Genomic DNA, 20,284 nt, shown 5'->3' with positions numbered 1-20,284 from the left:
AAAGGACATAAGAGAGGGCAGCCGTGGAGTCTTAGCACAGCACGTGGGGCTAAAGCATCATCAGTGACGGCTCCACAGCCAGGTTTCTTAGGGATATGTTCTTACCCCCTTGATTTTGCCTCTGTACTCCGTACCCTGTAGACAGAGATCATCTAAAACATCCTCCACGATTCATAAGTAACAATTTTGATGATTAGAATTTGATTCATTCATTTTTAATTAATAGACTTTATTTCTTAGAGCAGTTTTAAGTTTACAGAAAAATTGAGGAGAAAGTACAGTTTCCATATACCTCCTCTGCCCACACCCAGTTACCCTTGTTATTAACGCCTTGCATTAGTGGGTACATTTGGTACAACTGATGAACCAATGTGGAGCATTAGTATTAACTGTAAAGTCCATACTTTACACTAGGGTTCACTCTTTGTGTTGTACAGTTCAGTGGGTTTTGACAAAAGCATGATGTCATGTATCCCCCATTAGGATTATCCAGCATAGTTTCACTCTCCTAAATATCCCTTTTGATCTGCCTGTTCATCCCTCACCCACTTTCACCTTGAACCCTTGGCAACCACTGGTCTTTTTACTGTCTCTGTGGTTTTGTCAATCCATTTATTTTTAAGTAACTACCCGGCTGTTCCTAAGGACATTCCTTTATTTATTTACCATTCCTTTATTTATAAAGTGGGCCCTCAGTAAATACTATGTGTCAGGCATTGTCCTGTGCCTTGGGAGTATAGTAGAGAACCAAAAATTTAAAAATGCCCAAAATAAAAAATCTCGCTCACACTTATATTCTAGTACATCAGTCCTCCAGGCTCAGCTGGGTCCTAAGTAGGAGTGAAATGGGACCTCCCCCAGTTAGCCCCACAGTCTCAGGTCAGACCCCTTTTCCCCCCGTCTTTTCTGCCTGCAGTCTAGTTCCAGGAATCCCGTCTGCCGGCCTCCTCCAGATGCCACCTGGGTTTTCTCTCCTAAGACCAGCTAGGGCATGATGCCATTTCCCAACTCCCTCTCCTGCTGTCTCTGAAAGGCCTGCAGGCGCACCTCTCTTAGACCCCCCTTAAGCTTTTACCACTAGTTATCTATAGCCCTGCCTAGCGCTAATAAGAGAAAATAGTTCACAAACTTCTAAGAAGTAGGTGCCCATGAACATTGTCTAAATACTAGCTGGGTAAGATCTCCTCCTTTGGAAGAGGATGACCCAAAGTCTCAGCCTCCAAATGCCCTCTTCCTGGGCAGGCAGACATCAGTCCCCCTGTCTTGCCATAAGGAGCCCCACTTTTATCCCTGCTGCCCTCTGCATAGCCCTTGTCTCTAGAAAGATAAGCGGTTTCAGTGGGTGGGGACCGGCCGGGGAGAAGGTGGAAGACTGAAAGGGAGCCCTTTCCTCTTTCCAGCTCCACCTCTCTGCCTGCTTTCGGTTTCACACAAGAAACATGCTTAAAGAACAACTAAATGGACTCCTCGGAACCCTCCTGAGCACAGTCTTCCAGCAGACCACTGGGTCTGCTCCTTCAGGCTGGGGGGAGCCCATGGTGTGCGTCTGTTCCCAACTACACGTTCAGCAAAGTCACGCTGATAGCGTGAACTGGCCCTGTTGGCAGCGTGTACACCACGGAAATCAGTCAGTGCTACAGATCAGTTTTACTGTTTTTCCCCCCAGAGAGCTACTTTACCAGCACACCACTGGGCAGATCTTTCTTAATCAAATCTTTGTATTGATTCTACCATAGAAATTAAATCCTCAAGCACCGTATTAATTCACACGCTCTAATTCTACTCTCCATGGTTGGGGGGCGGGGAGGGGATGCCAACCAGAGTCAACGGGGGATTTCATCCTCTGAGTCTTGAACACCAGGCTTTGCATTAAGCTGCGCAGAACTTGTTATACTTTCATACAACTGGTTACACTTCCACTAACCTTGAAAGAAAGACTGAGGCAATTCACAGGCGGTTTCATCTGCTTGATTTTCATTGATGTCTCACAACAGTATGATGTCTCACAACTTTTCTGTTGCAGATGTGGGGCGAGGATCCCGGTTAGTGTTTCCTTCCAGGCCCTGCCTGCCCCGTAGACCGTTTGCCCATCCTGTGTAACTAACTAGGTGCCGCCCCCGCTGACGCGCCCTTTGTGCTCCTGTAGGACCGCGCACGCAAGAGCCAAAGCTGACGCCGCCGACCAGGCTGCTCTGGCCGCCCGCCAGGAGTGTGACATCGCAAGAGCTGTGGCCAGAGAGCTGTCACCTGACTTCTACCAGCCAGGTAGGACAGGTGACCTGTGATGGGAGGGGTAGGAGCATTGCCTCTGGTTTCCTTTTTTCCTTTTAATCCAAAGGTCTGTGCCCCATGAATTTCAGCAATACTGCAAAACACGTGGGAGCTGAGAGTCACACGTGCCTGGAGCCTGAGTGTTAGCGCCGGAGATGTGGCTTCTTCCCCGGTGCCTCTCCCCCCACCCCCGCTTCCTGCCTGCCCACCCCCCAGCAACAGGCTTTGAGTTGATGGCAGTAAACAAGACAGGAACCTAAAAGAGAAGTATTGACGGAATTGTGTTAGTGTGTTGGGGACCATCCCAGGTGCTAAAACAGATACCTCAAAATCAGAAGCACCTGGGACAATCACACTGGCAGTAAGAGAAGAGCCAGTAAGTACTGTGACTTTTTTTTAAATACACCTCAAAGGAATTTGGTTAGGATGTAAAGAAATATACCACTTAAAGACAGATGAATCTGCACAGATTAAGAGGAGAAAATCAAGCCAGATCCTCTGGCTCAGATGTTATAAAATAGCAGTAAACAAATATTTACAGTGGGTTTAAATAGTTAACTCACTTCTTAGCGGTCTCCTAGTAGACTGCTTCCATCCCTTTCTTTAATGTACTGGTGTCAATAAAATGGCAGTCGCCACCTTTTTATATATGTTTCTCCATTGTTTTAGAAACAGTATCTTCCTGTTGATTTGCAGGATCAACAGATTTCTAGGCAAGAGAGACTAAAAGAAATGTTCTCAATTCTAAGTTTCGAAGTTTATATTGTCTTGGTAAAGAGCTTTTTCACATTGGTTTCTGTTAATCAAGCTGGATAAGTAACACCCTGCACAACCCATGTGTCCAATACCTGTTTGGTTCCAGTGAAGGTGATATAATATTGGAACCCACAGGGCATTAGTGTGACTACATGAACAAGGTAAGTCACAGTGAATAGAAGACCAAGTGTCCATGTATTCTAAAAGCTAGGAACTGGGCTATAATAAAGGATGGGACAATGAAAAGGAAAGGACAGGATTTTTTTTTTTTTTTTTTTTCCTGCAAAGAATGGAGACAGTAAAAGGCCATGTTAACAAGACTCCACTCTTAGGAGGAGAGCTTAGGGAGGGGCCCAGTCCGGTTGCCAAGTGAGTTACCGCAGAGTGACTTCTGTACTAGTTCAGCTCCAAGGGGGGTGATCAGTGATAATGGGTGGCTTCTTTTGTGTGCCTCCTTTCTAAACCTCTGGGTGGGATTTAAATCATTTAATACGTATGTGTATTTCATTAGGAAAGGGAAATTTTCCATTTTTCGCAGTAGGAGTAAACTCTCTTCTGGAAACTCATACCCGTTAGCAGCTCCCTGTCCTAGGGTGTGAGAGCTGGGGAGGGGATTTAGCCAGCCAGGAGGGCTCATCTTTTTCCTCCCCAGCAGTGAAGCTTTTGGGAGCAGCTCCGCAGTCAGGAGACAGTGCAGCTTCACGTAGCAGCCCTGGGCTTGAGCTGCTTTGGAAGCAAACACACTTGCCGTTGTCTGCAGATGGTCATTTCTTGATTCTGTTGGGGAATAGGGTCCCTGAGGCTTGCTATTAGGTGTTAACAAGAGGTAAATGATACGGGAGGCCATCTCAATTTTCCAGGCGAAATGGTTTTAAAAGCTTTTTATGATGTGAACGCATTTGAGGGGGGAAAACAAATTGTGGGAAAATGTAATTCCACCCTTTCTTAGCTAAAACAGCTTCACACAAGCAAGCTGTCTGTCAGTAATGAATGTATCACAGGAGCACGAGATGACAAGGGGTCTGTTTGAGACAGGGGCTATAAGGGGCGGCTGCAGTCCCCTCTGACCCGCAGCCAACACTACCTTCGGCAACTGTTTAGAAAGCCTTTTCTGTGCTGAGTATTGATCTTCTCACGGGAGCTTAACCCATGCTTTGCACTCTGCATTTACAGGGTGATCAAATCAGATAGACATTTCTGAAAGGGCTTTCAAGTACTTTTTCTGAGTCCGGCTGCTTGTTTAATTTACATATCTCGGATACAAATGTTCCCTTCGTTTGGAATGGATGTTTCTTCTATAGAAGTTGTGAACCCTGGGGAAAAAAGGATGTCTGTCATAGCTTACATTTCGAACACTTTCATAGTAAGTTACCTCTTTTCAGGAGCTGGCAGTATTTTCAGATATTTCCCATCTTAGTTCAGTCTTATACTTTTAGTTCAAAACTGTATCATTCTATAGTTTAGTTTAAAACTACAGAAAAAACATAGCCATGTAGAATGGCTTTCTCACTCAAAGGGCTAAGTCATAACATATAAGAAAAAGCATACAAATAAATGGATGTGTATGGATGTGTACGTAGATAATTGCATAGTACCCAGAAACCTAAATTGCCATGAGTATGAGTGACACAGTGAGTTGTCCCCCAAGAACTTAGAAATGAGGTTGCCCTCTGGGAGTTAAAATGAGCCCATGAGACTGCACAGAAGTGTATAAAGTGATCATAAGTGATAGCATGGCTATAGTATAGCAAGATTTCCTTGTAACCTGATTGAGTGTATAGAAACCTCTGAAGACTTGGTCACCCGAAGTAGTATAGAAAAAAGAGTCCCAGAGGCAAAAATAGGCAGTCCCCATCCAAATGCTGTCTAGAGGAGAGCAAACCCATGGCCCAAAACCTTGGAGTATTGCAGTTGCATGGGCAGGGACGTTTCTGTTATGGGGAAGGAAGGATGCAGGGAACTGTTGCCAGCTGTTTGTGGCTTTCCTGGCAAGATCATCCGAGTGAGGAAATGGATGCATCAGGTTAGCTCAGGATGTTGCGTTAGATACTTGATTCATCTCATGCCTCTGTCTTGATTCCACATCCACCACTAACCTTCTAATTTTCGTTGAGCTTCTCTTGGAGGTCTGCCAACAGGGAGAGCACGCACTGGGGGTTATCAGTGCAAGTCTCAGGCCTTTGTGACATTTACCTTGCGCGTTGTAAACTGATGAATTGGTCTTCTGGTGTCAACCATCAGTCTTGTGAGCTTTGGTGATGTGAGTCTTCCCCAAGGGATGGCTCTACTTCAAAGTGCTGATGAAATCAGGTTTTGAAGCCAGGAAAGCTGAGGTGAGACTTTGGATGATCACTGAGGAGGTAGTGGGGAGTTGGACATGGTGGAGAATGATTGGGAAACTGTATGTATGGCTCATTTCCCCACTGTTTCAATTTGCTTTCCATCAAGATGCTTATTTTGTTTTTAATTTTCAGTGATGTTTGTCCACTGTGGGGGTCACTGGTCATGGGTTAAAAAAGAGAATGTGGTAAATGTATTACTTAGGGCCCTCTTGCCAGGTGGCCTAGGCAGCACCCTCAACGAGCTTTGTCTTTCTGTGTTTAAGCGTGTGTATCAGTCAGCTTGGGCTGCTAAAACAAAGTACCATGAACTGGGTGGCTTACACAATAGACATTTATTTTTCGTGGTTCTGGAGGCTGGAAGTCCAAGATCAGGGTGCCGGCATGGTTGGGTTCTGGTGATGCCCATCTTCCTGGCTCACAGATGGCCTTTCCCCAGTGCACGCACCTGGAAAGAGAGAACTCTGGTGTCTCTTCCTCTTTTCATAAGAGCATTAAGCCCATCGTGAGAGTCTCACTCTCGTGAACTAGTCTAAGCTATCTCCCAAAGGCCACACCTCCAATAACATCACATTGGGGGGTTAGGGCTTCAACATATGAATTTGTGAGGGGCAAGGAGACAAACAGGGTGTAACACACACACACACACAGTGTGTTGATTACTTAAAGTGAAGTCTTTTAGTATAGATTATTTTGAGACAGTGTTAACTTAGCTCACACTTCTGGTATGGATTAGAAGTCTTAAGAATTGTCCGTGCCTATCATTAATATGTAATACTTTTGGTTAAGAAGAAAGAAGCATCTGGAATAGATGCCTTCTAAACTCCCTTTCCAGACCCAAAATTCTGCATAAATTTTTTTCATAGAAAAAGGAAAACTGAATAATCCACGAGTTGATGTGAAATTAATAATTCATGGGTTTGCTGGTCATTCTTACCACTTACGCATTCCAGTGTATCCCGTTCCACACACATGTATATCGAAAGCCCACCATGTGCAAGGGGCCCTGGGCTGGGTGTCCCACGGCTTGCAGACAAGAGTGCTGTGGCTGTGTTCTCAGAAGCTGCGGTATTGTTACCGATGGGGCTCTGAAGTCCTACGGGAATGTGGCATTCTTTCCACATAGAATATAAAAGGGATCCTGCTATCGGTTATACACTTTTTAAAAAATCTTTCAATCTGGTCTTCTTTTACTGATGGGCAGTCTCCGTAGAAAAATCCTGCTTTCTATTTAATGACTTCTGATGTGGCTACAAAGCATTTGCCATCAGCACTGCCCTGGTAGACATTTGTTTCGAGGAGTCTTCGTGGTGCTTCCTCTGCCCACAGCCGTTGCCCTGAGGCTCACCTATGAAGAACTAGCTGAACGCCCTGCTGTTTCCATCCGCGGTTCATGCCAGCTGTAACGCGTAACCTTTCCGTGTGGGTGCATGCCACGTGCTCAGTGTTGTTGTTTTGTGTTGTGTGGCATGTCAGTGAGCAGGTGACCCGTCTCTGACTTCTTCCCAATACAAATCCCCAGGGGAAAAAAAATCCCTTAGGATTTAGAAATACTGTCTGTAAACACAGACAAAAATACTGACTGCAACAACTATCAACACTTCTCATAATTTCCCTCCTTGGTGATATTCTGACTAGTCTTTTTAATGAACTGCTGCATCTCATCAACTTTATGCTGCTGGCATTGCAACACTGACACACACTACTACACAGACAAGTAGTAGTCACACCGTGTGCCTTCCAAGAAACTTGTCCAGGAAAAACTTCGGCCCTCTGCATTATACTAAACATCTTGTTTTAAAAGTACTTAATCTTACTCTGTAAAATCTAAGTGTATATCCTCATTCAGCTGGCCAGTCCCCAGTTGACTACACCATGTTGGAACCATTTCCAGCTGGATGCAGGTAAGGAAGGCTGGAGTTGGGTCTACCTCTAGTCAACATACTTTTTGCCACACTTTAATTTTTTTTTTTGTCAGAAGTCTTTATTTCAAGGTCTCGCCCAGGTGCTTTTTTTCATTTATTTTTATTTTATTTTTAATTTTTATTTTATAGTGGAGTATAGTTGATTAACAATGTTGTTAGTTTCAGGTGTACAGCAGAGTGATTCAGTTATACATATACATGTATCTATTCTTTTTCAAATTCTTTACCCATTTAGGTTATTACAGAATATTGAGCGGAGTTCCTTGTGCTATACGTAGGTTCTTGTTGGTTATCTATTTTATTTTATTTATTTTAATTCTTATTATTTTTTTATTATTTATTTTTGGCTGCGTTGCATCTTCGTTGCTGTGCACAGGCTTTCTCTAGTTGTGTTGAGCGGGGGCTACTCTTCGTTGCGGTGCACAGGCATCTCATTGCAGTGGCTTCTCTTGTTGCGGAGCACAGGCTCTAGGCATGCAGGCTTCAGTAGTTGCAGCACGCGAGTTCAGTAGTTGCAGCACACGGGTCCTAGAGCACACAGGCTTCAGCAGTTGTGGCGTGCGGGCTCTAGAGCGAAGGCTCTAGTAGAGCTCATGGGCTTAGTTGCTCTGCATTGTGTGGGATCTTCCTGGACCAGGGATTGAACCCATGTCCCCTGCATTGGCAGGTGGATTCTTAACCACTGCACCACCAGGGAAGTCCCTGGTTTTCTATTTTAAATATAGCAGTGTTTACATGTCAATCCCAAATTTGCCATGCTTTTAAATGCCAATACTGGGTACATGAGAGTTACCTGGAGCATTTGTTAAACATCAAGATTTCTAGGCTTCGATTCATACTTATTAAATCCTCTGGGAATCGCACCCCAGGTACCTCTGATGGGCAGCACATGTGGAACAACTGCTTTGGAGCGCCTTCATTCCCTTATCCAGCCAATTTTTAACCCGTAGTAAAGCTGGGAGGGATTTTTTTCATCTGAAAGGTGGTGCTAGTAAATTCTTTGAGCTCAACAGAGTTTGAACATCATCAGAAGCCCCGTAAATAAAACGGAATCGAATACGCCTGAAAACCATGTCGTAGGAGATGGGCACAAGAAATGCCTTTCCTGACAGGAAAACTGTCCGGAGGAGCAATGCACGAGATTTCTAAAGATCTAAAGGAGGGGTTAGACCGGTATTTGAGAGTTAATAAACATAAAAAATACATTCAATGAAATCCAAAATAAAGCTTCATAAGTCCGTTACTAGAAAATCCTCCAATGGCCAAATCATTCTCTGCTTGGCCTATTAATGATAGCATAAATTAAGAGGTAGGCAGAGTTCGACTTGCTCTTTACAAAGAGCATCTGAAACTGTGCTTTGTATTCAGGTATTGTAAGTCTGTGTTCTTTTTCCAGAGAACTAAAGCATATCACTTTTTTAAAAATTCTTTTTCTTGGACCCGCTATTACTGAATTGCCTGAGTTTCCTCCCAGGTAAACAATCTCTTGTGGCTGTTAGCGTTTCAGCAGTCTCATCCTTCGCTGGCAGCTGTCACTTGCTGGGATCTGTCAAAGCAGCTCCCATTTCAGCTTCTGATCTGCTTTCTGCAGTAAACGCAGGTGAGACCAGTGGTTACCCAGATAAACCCTGAACTTGTAAGCGTCACTGTTAGGGTCTCACATTTTCAAAATGGAGCACATAGGCTTTGTGACAGCTTTATTTCTCGTGGTTCAGTGACTGTCTTCTCCTTCCAGCATCAAGAATGTATAACTAGTCATGTTTGCCAGAGATTATTTTTTCCCGTTCTTTTCTGTTGTGTGTATTTAGCTTTTAATATGACTTAATCTTGAGAGAAGGAGTTTCAAAATTAACTTCTGCACTTACCCCTTAGATTGAAGACATTAAAAGTACTTCGTAATTGGTGTTTCGGAGTTAGGTGGCTTAAATGAAAAATGATTGGCTCTAAGAGTCTTGACTATTAATTACCTTTGCACGGAACACTTACTACCATGCCTAGATGGGTATTTCAGTAATGCTCTAAAATTGGATAACAGGGAAGCACAAATGAAACCAAGTTCTGATGCAGTCTGGGGTAGAGGACTGGGAGAAAAATATGTAAACAGCACACTGCAGAGGAGGGGTTGTGTGTACACGAGGGGCTTCTCCGTGAAAGGCCAGCATAAATGTTCTTCATGGGTTTTTGAAAGTAGGGGCAAGCCTGTTGATGGAGAGTGTCGCTTTCTGGTGCTGCGGATGCTTCTTTCTCTTGGTGGTATGTCCCCGTCACAATGCCAAGGAAGAATCCAGAAACAAAGACAGCACCTTTTGAATAATTGCAGTTGCCTCTTTTTCTTCACTCAAGTGAGATACATCTCTGTGCCGAGAATTCATACTGCCATTTTTGATGGAGGATGTAAAAGAAAATTGCCAATTTTTCTAAAGGGGGTAGTTAACCAAGTTTAGAAAAGGAAATCTCAGTTGTCGGCAATCTTGACCTGTTTGGGAAATTTGAACCCTGTTTGCTTTATCTTCTGGAGGATGGAATATGAGATAATGCTCTTATGCTTTTGGCCCTGAGTACAAGCTATAAATGTGGGTCCTTGGGGATTCTCATTTCTGGGCTTAGTATATTCCATGTTGCATTATATTTTATCTTAAGGATACACAGGAGCTGTGTGACTTTGGGTTTTTCAGCTGCTACAGCTGTTTCCATATCAGTAAAATCGGGATATTGCCTGCTTCCTAAGATTTTGGTGAGGCTTTACATTTTGGAAAATGCCTTGTATAATAAATGGCAGTCTCACAACAGTAAATTATTATTCAGACCATCATAGGAAGAGCAATTACAAGTCGGTAGTATGTAATTTTTTTATTTACCTTTTTGAAATTTTTTATTTTTACACAAATTTTTTTTTTGCCGTACACGGGCCTCTCACTGTTGTGGCCTCTCCCGTTGCGGAGCACAGGCTCCGGACGCGCAGGCTCAGCGGCCGTGGCTCATGGGCCCAGCTGCTGCGCGGCATGTGGGATCTTCCCGGACCGGGGCACGAACCTGCGTCCCCTGCATCGGCAGGCGGACTCTCAACCACTGCGCCACCAGGGAAGCCCTATTTTTACACAATTTTTAAAGGTTATTTTCTATGTACAGTTATTACAAGATATTGGCTATACCCCCCTTGTACATCCTTGAGCCTGATACCCAGTAGTTCTACTCCCCCACCTTATAGTACCCCTCCCTCCTCCCCCACTGGTACCCACTAGTTTGTTCTCTGTATATCTATGAGTCTGCTGCTTTTTTGTTATATTCCCTAGTTGGTTGTATCTTTTAGATTCCATAAGTGACACCATACAGTATTTGTCTTTGTCTGTTCACTTAGCATAATGCCCTCCAAGTCCATCCATGTTGCTGCACATGGGAAATTTTCATTCTTTTTTATGTCTGAGTAGTCGTCCACGTGTGTGTGTATAAAACCTCTTCTTTATCCGTTCATCTGTTGATGGAGGCAGTATGTATTTTTAACAATTTTAAGGATAATTGTTCTTCAGCCCCTCTGGGCTGAGAGGTGGGAGCAGAGACAGGAAGGGAAGCGAACAGATGCAGTGCTCTGGAGTTGACAAGAGCTGGTCAGCTCCTGTAAGCAAGTCGGTGGGTGATTTCTTCCTTGGGTACTCCAGAGATGACATTGTCAGCTCCCGCCCATTTGCAGAGAAGAGGGCCAGCTGGACTGTGTGACCTTAACTTGACCTCCTGTGATGAAAAATGGCTGATGGGTGAAGTGGTGGCCAAAGGATGCGCAGGACCTGGTTACTGGGGAGGGGCTGAGGGGCGAAGTGCCTAGAAAGAAGGGCACTGCCTTGGAGCATGTCTCTGAGGGCCCCAGAGAGGCCCTTTTCTGCACCACTGGCCTCCTTAAGCGCTCACTGCTGGTACCATCTTGTGATGCACATTCTCCTTACTCCCCCCAAAATCTGCCCATAAAATAACAATGGCACCAGGGTCCCTTTTTTTAAGTGAAATTTTTTTCTATTTATGAAAATAACATATGATTGTTACACAATTCTAAAGTACTCAGAAAAAGAAAAAAAAATCCTGAGACTACAGAGCCAAAGACAACTGCCTTGTCTTGACTTTGATGCCTGCAGAAACGCTGCTGATGCAAATCCAGGCTGTGAAGGGGCTCCGAGTAAGTTATCTTATAAAGTGTAACCTAAAGCTCAGAAGTTGTTCCTAACTAGGCAGTTTCAATGCTCCTTTGATGAAGGGTTATTAAAAATATGTTATGTGCATGTTCTCCACCTACAGTGTAGATACTTTATTAAACATTAATATATTCAAGTGTTCTAATATATTACATATTAAACATAGGAGTCAGTTTATTCTTGTATATGAGTGTATACTCTGTAGTTTAGTTATACCATGTAAAGTTGAACGTTCAGATTAATTATGGTGCTGTCTCCAGTGCTCCGTCCACATGAATTCTGCCTCTGTATTCTACCAGCAGCAAAAATCAGGACTGTTTAACTTTTGTGGCTATCACAATAGTATAAATAATGGTATATATTAACTTTTCATCAGTAGATAATCTTTTCTCCCAGGGAATGAAACATCCTTATGCTTAGTCAAAGCCTCGTAAATATGTTTAAAACAAAAAGAGAAAAGGCTAAGCTGATTTAGCCAAATACTGTATGAGTAGCCATGAGGAACAAGCCTTTATGCCCTATTATTGTTTATCACCTTCCCTTCCCTTCCTCCCCAGGCCCAGATTATGTCAAACAGAGATGTCAGGAAGGTGTCGATGCTAAAGAAACTCCAGAAGAAAAGGTCCCGGAAAAGCCACCTACACCAAAGGAATCTCCTCATTTTTACCGCAAAGGCACGACACCCCCAGGGTCTCCCGAGGCCAGTCCCAAACAAGGCGGCTCTCCCTCCCCAAAGCCCGTGAAGAAGCAGAATCCCAGCTCAGGGGCAAGACTCAACCAAGACAAAAGGAGTGCAGCCGAGGAGCAGGTGACGGCCACCGTCAATAAGCCCTTGACCTCCAAGGCTCCCACGAAGGAGGTGGGAGCGGCTGTGCCCCACTCCAGGTACTCTGGCCGTCACCACGTCCCTAACCCCAGTAACGGGGAGCTGCACTCTCAGTATCACGGCTACTACGTGAAACTGAACGCCCCCCAGTACCCTCCGGAGGACGTGGAGGAGGAGGAAGGGCCAAGCCAGTCTTCCTCGGCACTGGTGCCCAAGCCATCACCCAACAAGTGGAGTCCCCCTAAATCTGTGACAAAACCAGTTGCCAAAGAAAGCAAAGCTGAGCCAAAAGCTAAGAAGTCTGAACTTGCTATACCAAAGAATCCAGCAAGCAACGATTCGTGCCCTTCTTTGGAAAAAGAAGCCAATTCGGTAAGTTGTGCGAGACGTTTTTCTCTCACTTTTGGTTCTTTTGGGTGGCAGCGTGGGGCATCTGCGCCTTGATGATGACGATTTGCACCTAGGCTAGCAAAAGTCCCTGGGAGCACCGGGCTGTGTAGGGTAGAGCCTAGCACTGGTAGCTTGAGCCACAATGGGCTCTCGGGCAGAAATTCCTCTGTGCTCACTCAGCCAACCCTCAGGCTTCATGCCGGTAGGCTGACATGACTAGCTTGTTGCAGCTCCACTTTCACAAGCCTTTACCAGCACTTCTTGGTGAGCTTCATGGTAGCTGTTGAATTCCCTGGCAGTCCAGTGGTTAGGACTCTGCACTTCTGTTCCTGGTGGATTTAAGGTTCTTTCTTTGTTGTGAAAGAATTCGGAGACAAAGTGATAGATTTATTCAGAGAGAAACATAATCCACAGACAGAGTGTGGGCCATCTTGGAAGGCAAGAGGCTTCGAAATAGATGGGGTGGTTCATTTTTATGGGCTGGTAATTTCATAGGCTAATGAGGGGGAGGATTATTCTAACTTTTGGGGAAGGGGCGGGGGTTTCCAGGAATTGGGTCACTGCCCACTTTTTGACCTTTTATGGTTGGCCTCAAAACTCATGGTGCTGGTGGATGTGGCATTTAGCATGTGGTAATATATTACAGTGAGCATATAATGAGGCTCAAGGTCTTCTGGAAGTCACATCTTCTGCCATCTTGGACCTAGTCGGTTCTAACCAGTCTTTGTCGTGTACTATGGCTATATCATTCTTTTAAACGTTGTGCCCTGCCCGCTTCCGTCTTGTTTCACTTTCATTGCCGAGGGCTGGGGTTTGATCCCTGGTCAGGGAACTAAGATCCCACAAGCTGTGAGGCACCACCAAAAAAAAAGGACTACATGGTAGCTGTCTTATTAGCTCTGGCTGCTATAACTACCCTAGACTGGGTGGTCTAAACAGCAAACATTTATTTCTCACAGTTCTGAAGGCTCAGGAGTCCCAAGATCAAGGCACCAGCAGATTCAGTGTCGGGTGAGAAGCCACGTACTTCCTGGTCCATAGAACACAGGCCGTCTTCTCCCTGTGTCCTCACAGGACTGAGAGAAGACAAGCTCTCTGGCATCTCTTCTTGGAAGGGCACTAATCCCATCCTGAGGGCTCCACCCTCATGACCTGATTCTCTCCCAAAGGTCCCACCTCCAAAAATACTATCACATTGGGGGTTAGGGCTTCAGTGGATGAATTTGGGGGCAGGGGATAGTCCATAACAATAGCTAATTCTGAGGGCTGGGAAGGAATCACGGCCCACCTGCCCCCTGCGCCCCTGTGCTCTAACCAGGAGGAGGGCTCCACTGCCATTTGCTAAGTCCTTAACCTGCCTTTTGACTCTGCACCCACAATGGTCAGCATCTTTAGACAAAAGAACATCTTTTCTAGCTATTATGAATTATCCTCATAAATAGTGTGGATTTTATTTAATGGCCAGGCTTTGCAGCTAGAACTTTTTCTTTCCCATAGTTAATGATAAAAGGAATTAGTATTTTATCAAATTCTGTAGAATTTATAAAATCTGAAGCTAAGTAATTTTTGATAAAAAGCTGACTGATCTGTAGACCTAGTCATATGCCTTTGGAAAAGATTGTAATTTAGGGAGGAAGCCATAGCCGACCCAGTATTTACTAGTAATTTCAGAAACGTATTTGCATAAAGGTGTGGATTAGTATTTTGGCCAAAAATACATCCATCAGTTTCTTACCCTTAAGAAAAAATTTTTCTTACTGTTCTATCTACTCATAGGGTTAAACATTGAAATTCATTTTTTAATTAACTTATATTTGAAATTTCTTAGGTTTATTTTGCTAATATCTATCAACACAGGTTCCCACCTTTTTAAAATTCTCACCATTTTAATGATCTAAATATAAATAAATCAGGTTAACATGATTAACTTTCTGAGAGACAACCTCCACATAGGTAAATGGTTTTCAAAACAATAACTTTGAGACTGTTCAGTGATCATTCATCTTTTAAAATATTTTAACACTGGTATGTCAGTATCCTGATATTATAACTGTGCTAATAGCATCACTACTGAATTTGTTAAATGTGATAACTCACTTCTCATTTGGCTTTCAGCATTATAAAGCCTCACATACGTATTAGTATTGGTTTGCCTGATTTACAAAGGGGAGATTCAAGCAATGCAAGGCTATTATCGTTTATACCTTTGGGTACCCAATAGTGGGGTTCAGTTGATTTCCAGAACTCCCCAAGGGGAAGTGTGTGCCCCAGTGTTCCTCAGATGAGTTACCTAGTAGTCTTTCTGTAAAACGTTACTAATAGCTATATTTGGTAAATTCACAGCCTTCTTGTTTAGAAACAGCATCTGTCTTACGAATGTGCAGAACAGTCGGATTCTGGGAGTTGGCCAAGCATCGTGCAGCTCTGCAGGCCGGTCTCTAGGGTTCCCCTAAACACCCCAAGGGAGGCCAGCAGCTCTGCACCTCTGTTGGGAGCTGGAAGGCAGGACTGAGTTGGCACCTTCGTGCAGAGAGTTTCACAATTAACCTTCTCTTCCTTAACAACTTAAAGCTGCCTCTCGCACCCCTTATAACTGTTTTCTTCACAGAGAGTTAGGAAGTGACAAAATCATCCTAAAGGTAGTCAGTGAATGACCTTTGAAACAAAAGAGCACTGCATACAATTTCGAGGTAAAAAGACACTGTGTAAGTTAGAGGTTTACAAATAACAATGTGGAAATTCATGGAAGAGTTCACACTAAAGCAGACATTTGAGGGGAAGCAGACTGACCCCACCTTTGTGAGCAGCTGTGAGAGATCCACTTCGCGTCGGCAGCACCATGTGTGGGGTGGCTGACCACACGACCTGCACGAGTTTAGTCAGCCAGCTCACTGAGGCTAGTGGCTCGCGGTATGGCCTCTGGTGCCAGACTTCACAGGTTCACATCCCAGCTGTGTTACTTACCAGCTCGATGACCTTAGGCAAGTTTCCTGACTGCTCGGTGACTCGATTTCTTCATCTGTACCTGTATCAAGGGTTGTGGTAAAGATTAAATGAGTTGATACTTGTTTATAAAGTTCACAGGACCGTGCCTAGCACAAAGTAAGTATTCAAAGAGCATTGACCTTTACTGAGTTTGCCTAAACACTAGTTGGAGCATAAACAGTCCATAAATACTCCAGTAGGTTTTGACCCACCCTCAGGATCACCCTGGATATTGATCTCCTAGAAATCCAGAGACTCTTCCGGGACACAGTCTGACACTTAGGGGAAGGGAAGCCCTGGCAAGGATCACTCTGCAACGTCCCTCCAGTCTGTGACTCCTGTGGACTCAAGTCCCAGGAGAGCACATTCTATGGGATGCCAGGATTTTTTGTAGGATTTTGCAGTGTGGCTAGGAGGCAGTAGAGGTATCTTTAGAGCCTTATCATCAAATAGACTAGTGAGGCGTCTTCTCTTTAGGAATCTCAACTCCTGAACACTACATGCACCTGAAAACTACCTGCACTTTTCTCTTAGCAATTACACCGATCAGCCTCAGAGTTTGAGATGTACCCGACCTTTCTTCTGAATTGTCGTAAAACCTAAGGCATCCCTATCCCTCTTAGATCAGGTTTGAAACACACACACACACAATAAATACATATAATTAAACTTTGCTTTTTCCATGTTTTTGGAGAAGTTTGAGGTTTAACATAAACTACTAACTCTTCAGAAAATTCTTCACAATTGTAAATGAGCGATAGTATCTTGAAGAAAAAAAATTTGAGTTAGAACGTCTTTCCATATTTTGACTTCCTGCACTTTATTTTCTAACTGCCTGAAAGTTTCTTCCAGACGAGACTCGCACTTTGCCCTGCCACAGCTTCTTTTATTACACCTGTCCCAGTCAGTCTTGAAAATCAAGACTGATTTTTTTTTTCATTTTGCTATTTTAAGCTACAACTGGCCACCACAGTCATATTTATGAGACTTCACCTTAAAGCTTTCCACCCTGTACCCAGCCCAGGTATCTGAAGAGCACAGAGGTCACATCTTGGTATCTGCCTATTAAACATAGCATCCCAGAATTTATTTTTTTTTACCTGGTTGCTGTTTGAGTCTTTTATTGCTGGTTTACCCTCATCTGCACTGAGTCATCTTTAAAAATAGCTTTATATAAGGAGCTATACTAGTAGGATAAATATACATGTATTTGTATATTAGAATATATATGAGAAATACATGTTCAATAGTGTATGTATATAAATATATACACACACACAAGCCCAAAATACTAACCAATTCAAAAAGGTTAGATGAATTCATAGAACCTTATAAGGATTTATGAAATGGGAGTTAAAGGTCCAGGCACACCTTAAGTCTTTGAAAGTAGCTTTACTGAAGGTACTCTATTATTCTGCTTTCCTAGGGTCCGTGTAAGTCACTGAACTCCACATTTTATTGCTCTGACCCTGTTACTTTTCCTCATCTTCTTTCATATCACTGTCTTTAGGAATTACGAAATGAAATCCACTAACCCAAAAGAGGTGAGACGATCCCAAAATTCTTAACACATTCACAAGCAAGATCTAATCAGTTTGTGTAGTAACAGCATTTCCTTAATCTCCATGCTGAGTAATAATGTTGAAAGATCATCTCAATTATTTTCTGAGTTATAAGAGTTTCCCTCATTATTTATATGTTCTAAGTTAACCATAATTGAGGAGTTACATAGGTTTAGAACACAACTATACTAAAAAGAACCATTGGTCATTATCAAGATTTGATGTTTTTCTGATACTACAGTATTGTAGGATGTAGATGAAAATGCCATTTTAAAGAAGTTGATGGGAAATTATTTTTAAACTAAGGTCTGTGGGTTTAATAGAGATAAAAAGAGGGTGTAGCTCTGAAGTGAACAGACTAAAGTTTAATCCCAGTTCTAATTTGTTCAAACTGGCTTGAGTAACCTTGGGCAAGACACTTACCCCCCCCTCGGAGCTTTGTAAAATGGAACTAATAGTCACCGTGAAGAATTAAGTGTTTGTTTTCCTCCCATTTACTTGGGGTTTAGGAACTAGGCTTTTTCTTCTTCCTAACAGTCCCTACATCAAGGGCACCCATTTTTATTCCTCCTCTCTCACACCCTGATTCTATTAATCACCCTGTTCCTCATTTAATACAGTGAATATATCAGTTCAACCAGCACCTCCATAGCACTTGGAAACGCACCAAAAGATTGGTTTTCATTAAATATTGGTTGCCTGGATGAATTGGGCAGCCCTTATGTGTGGGTATAGAGTGCTGAACAAGGCAGTGCCCCTGTGGAACTCAGTCTAGGGGGAAAGATGGCAGTTAACAAGAAACGACAATAAAGTGTGAAGCGTTAGGGTACTCTGACCTCTAGCAAGGAGGTTGTGACCTCATCCAGAAAGGGGAGGTATCCTTGAAGGATATGAGACTCAAGCCCTAGGTCCTGCGAGGTGACCAGCACTGGACCAGTGGCAGTTCCAGTCTCCCTGACTCACTTGCCCACCCCTCCCCGCAAAAAAAAAATCACATCAATACGACATTTGAGGACCCTGACCCAGTTTCACTGTAGTCTCACTGGATAGTCAAATATAGTACAACTGTTTCCTCATCTGTGGAATGAGAATAAAACTACCAACCCAACCTCTCTTATATGGCAAGTTTTAGAACACTTTTAATGCTACTTAAGAATTAGACACTCTTTTAACAGTAAATACCAAGATCGTCTTTGTAATAAAGATGGCCGAGCACAGGCAGATCTAAAAAGATGGGTCATATAAGGTTTCTTTGTTTTTTTTAAAAAAAAAAAAAAAAGTAAATTTTGGGTTCCTTGGGCTATTTATTATAGCAGTATTTGGCAAAATAGGACTGTGATTTGTTAAAATGTAACCTGATTTCTGAAATGTTGTGGCTTTAAGCAGAGGAAGGTCTAAAAATTAGACCTGCACAGTAATTTCTGAAAGGGCTCAATTTCCCACTTGCAGCTTTTACCTTAAGGAAGGGATAGTATCCAAAAAGAAAACCAGGAAAAGCAAGAGTCAAAGAACCTCATTTTGAGTTTTCCCTAAACTTTTCCAGAGCAGCCTCGTTGTCCTGCAGATTTCACTCTCCCGTTCTAACTGCCTTTATGAGGAAATGATTCTTCCTTATCCCACGACTTACACCTTAAGAAAAATGCGTATCTAATTCCCATCAGTTTTTAAACGCTTTATGGTGAGCTGTGTCTCACCCAGACTGCTGCCCAGTGTTTCGAGGTGAAGTCGATTATTTTTTAAGTCGTTTTTTAGGTTTAATCAAGCCTGGATTCATCTTTAAGTGAAAGCTCAGAGATGGCTCCATTTGAATGCAGCCTATGGCTATTTTTAGTTTATACCTTTGGGAACGGCTGTCATTCTTCATATCTTATTTACTGCAACTGTGTTGGGTCTTTTTTAATATTTTTGGTAATTGGTTTTGTGAGCTAATTTATCTACTGCTATTAGCATGGAAAAGTGACCCTTGTTTTGTTCTATTTCGTTTCCAGGGCCCTAATTCAATCATGATCGTCCTCGTCATGCTGTTGAATATCGGGTTGGCCATTCTTTTTGTTCACTTTCTAACTTGATTGGAATTAGGAAAGGTAAGAATAGCCTTAATTTCTCTATAAAAATCACAAAATATAACATTTTTTCTCCCATATTCAAATTTACATTTTTTTTTTTAACAACTACGTATTGTCCTTCACTTTAATCTTGGCTGTGCCTGAATGTGATTCAACATAGTTACTCAGTGATATAACTGTTTTGACCCTTCAGTGAAGTCATGACAACTAGTGGTGTTAGCCCACAGTTCTCTGCGGTGGTGTCATCAGCCCTTTAAATGGCACACCCCACTCAGACTCAGACACAGGGAAGGAGGCTTGGAATTAGGATGGGATCACCAGAGAGAGAGAGAGATGAAACTTGGGAAATTCAGCCGGAGGACCCGTTCGGTCCCCCTGGGAATGCTTTGGGGTCCTCTGGGAGCTGAAGCAAGCAGCCATGTTGGAGAGCAAAACTTAATAATCATTCTTTTTTAAAATCTGCTGAAGCAGCCCCATCCGGCGAAGTTCTTGGCATTGGCTACTCCATCTGTCCTAGCAGAGTGTGACTAAACTGGAAATGTATGGAGCTGCATTTTTTTTTTTTTTTGATGGAAGTCAACAGCTGCCTTACTATTTTACCATCTGACGGTTCTAGTAGGGAGCTGGGGAAACAAACGACTGCCCGAGGAACGTGGTCGGAGGATTGTGTTGCTGTGGCCGTGGTTCCAGCATTCACTCCTGTCTCATTAGAAGAAGTAGGTAGCAGCATCACTTACCAGTCTTATGCCATGACCTGCTGCTTTCTCATCTCCTGGAACGTCCCGGGAGAGAAGGTTTCGTTGGCTTGTGCACGATTATGTTCATTTCTGCTGTTTATTTAAATCCGATGTATAGTCATCTACAACATGCGGTCCCGGCTGGCTGAAGCACATGTGTCGCATCTCAAGGAAAAGAAACAACAGAATGCTAGAGAAAATGTGTTTATTTTGATAGCAATACATCATTCTTCATGTCGTTTAGTC

The 20,284-nt window shown here is 43.2% G+C and overlaps 1 protein-coding gene across 2 annotated transcripts in view; it reads left to right on the top strand.

The window, feature by feature from the left end:
- JPH1 (junctophilin 1) overlaps nucleotides 1–20,039 on the top strand; it is a 78,160-nt gene extending 58,121 nt beyond the window's left edge. The window contains exons 3-6 of one of the 2 annotated variants that reach the window (XM_081258225.1): nucleotides 2,147–2,265; nucleotides 12,030–12,670; nucleotides 19,224–19,319; nucleotides 19,773–20,039. In XM_081258225.1, coding sequence (XP_081114351.1) covers nucleotides 2,147–2,265; nucleotides 12,030–12,670; nucleotides 19,224–19,304 — 841 coding nt within the window. In that variant the 3' untranslated portion in view covers nucleotides 19,305–19,319; nucleotides 19,773–20,039. Of the gene's footprint in view, nucleotides 1–2,146; nucleotides 2,266–12,029; nucleotides 12,671–19,223; nucleotides 19,320–19,769 lie in introns of both variants that reach the window. The other variant, XM_081258224.1, reaches the window with a different exon arrangement.
- Nucleotides 20,040–20,284: the final 245 nt, after the last annotated feature.

This window comes from Mesoplodon bidens (genome assembly GCF_964165515.1).
Source record: "Mesoplodon bidens genome assembly, chromosome: 16".
Lineage (NCBI taxonomy): Eukaryota > Metazoa > Chordata > Mammalia > Artiodactyla > Ziphiidae > Mesoplodon > Mesoplodon bidens.
Note: the sequence above shows the minus strand (reverse complement) of the source record. Positions and strands in the feature narration are given on the sequence as shown.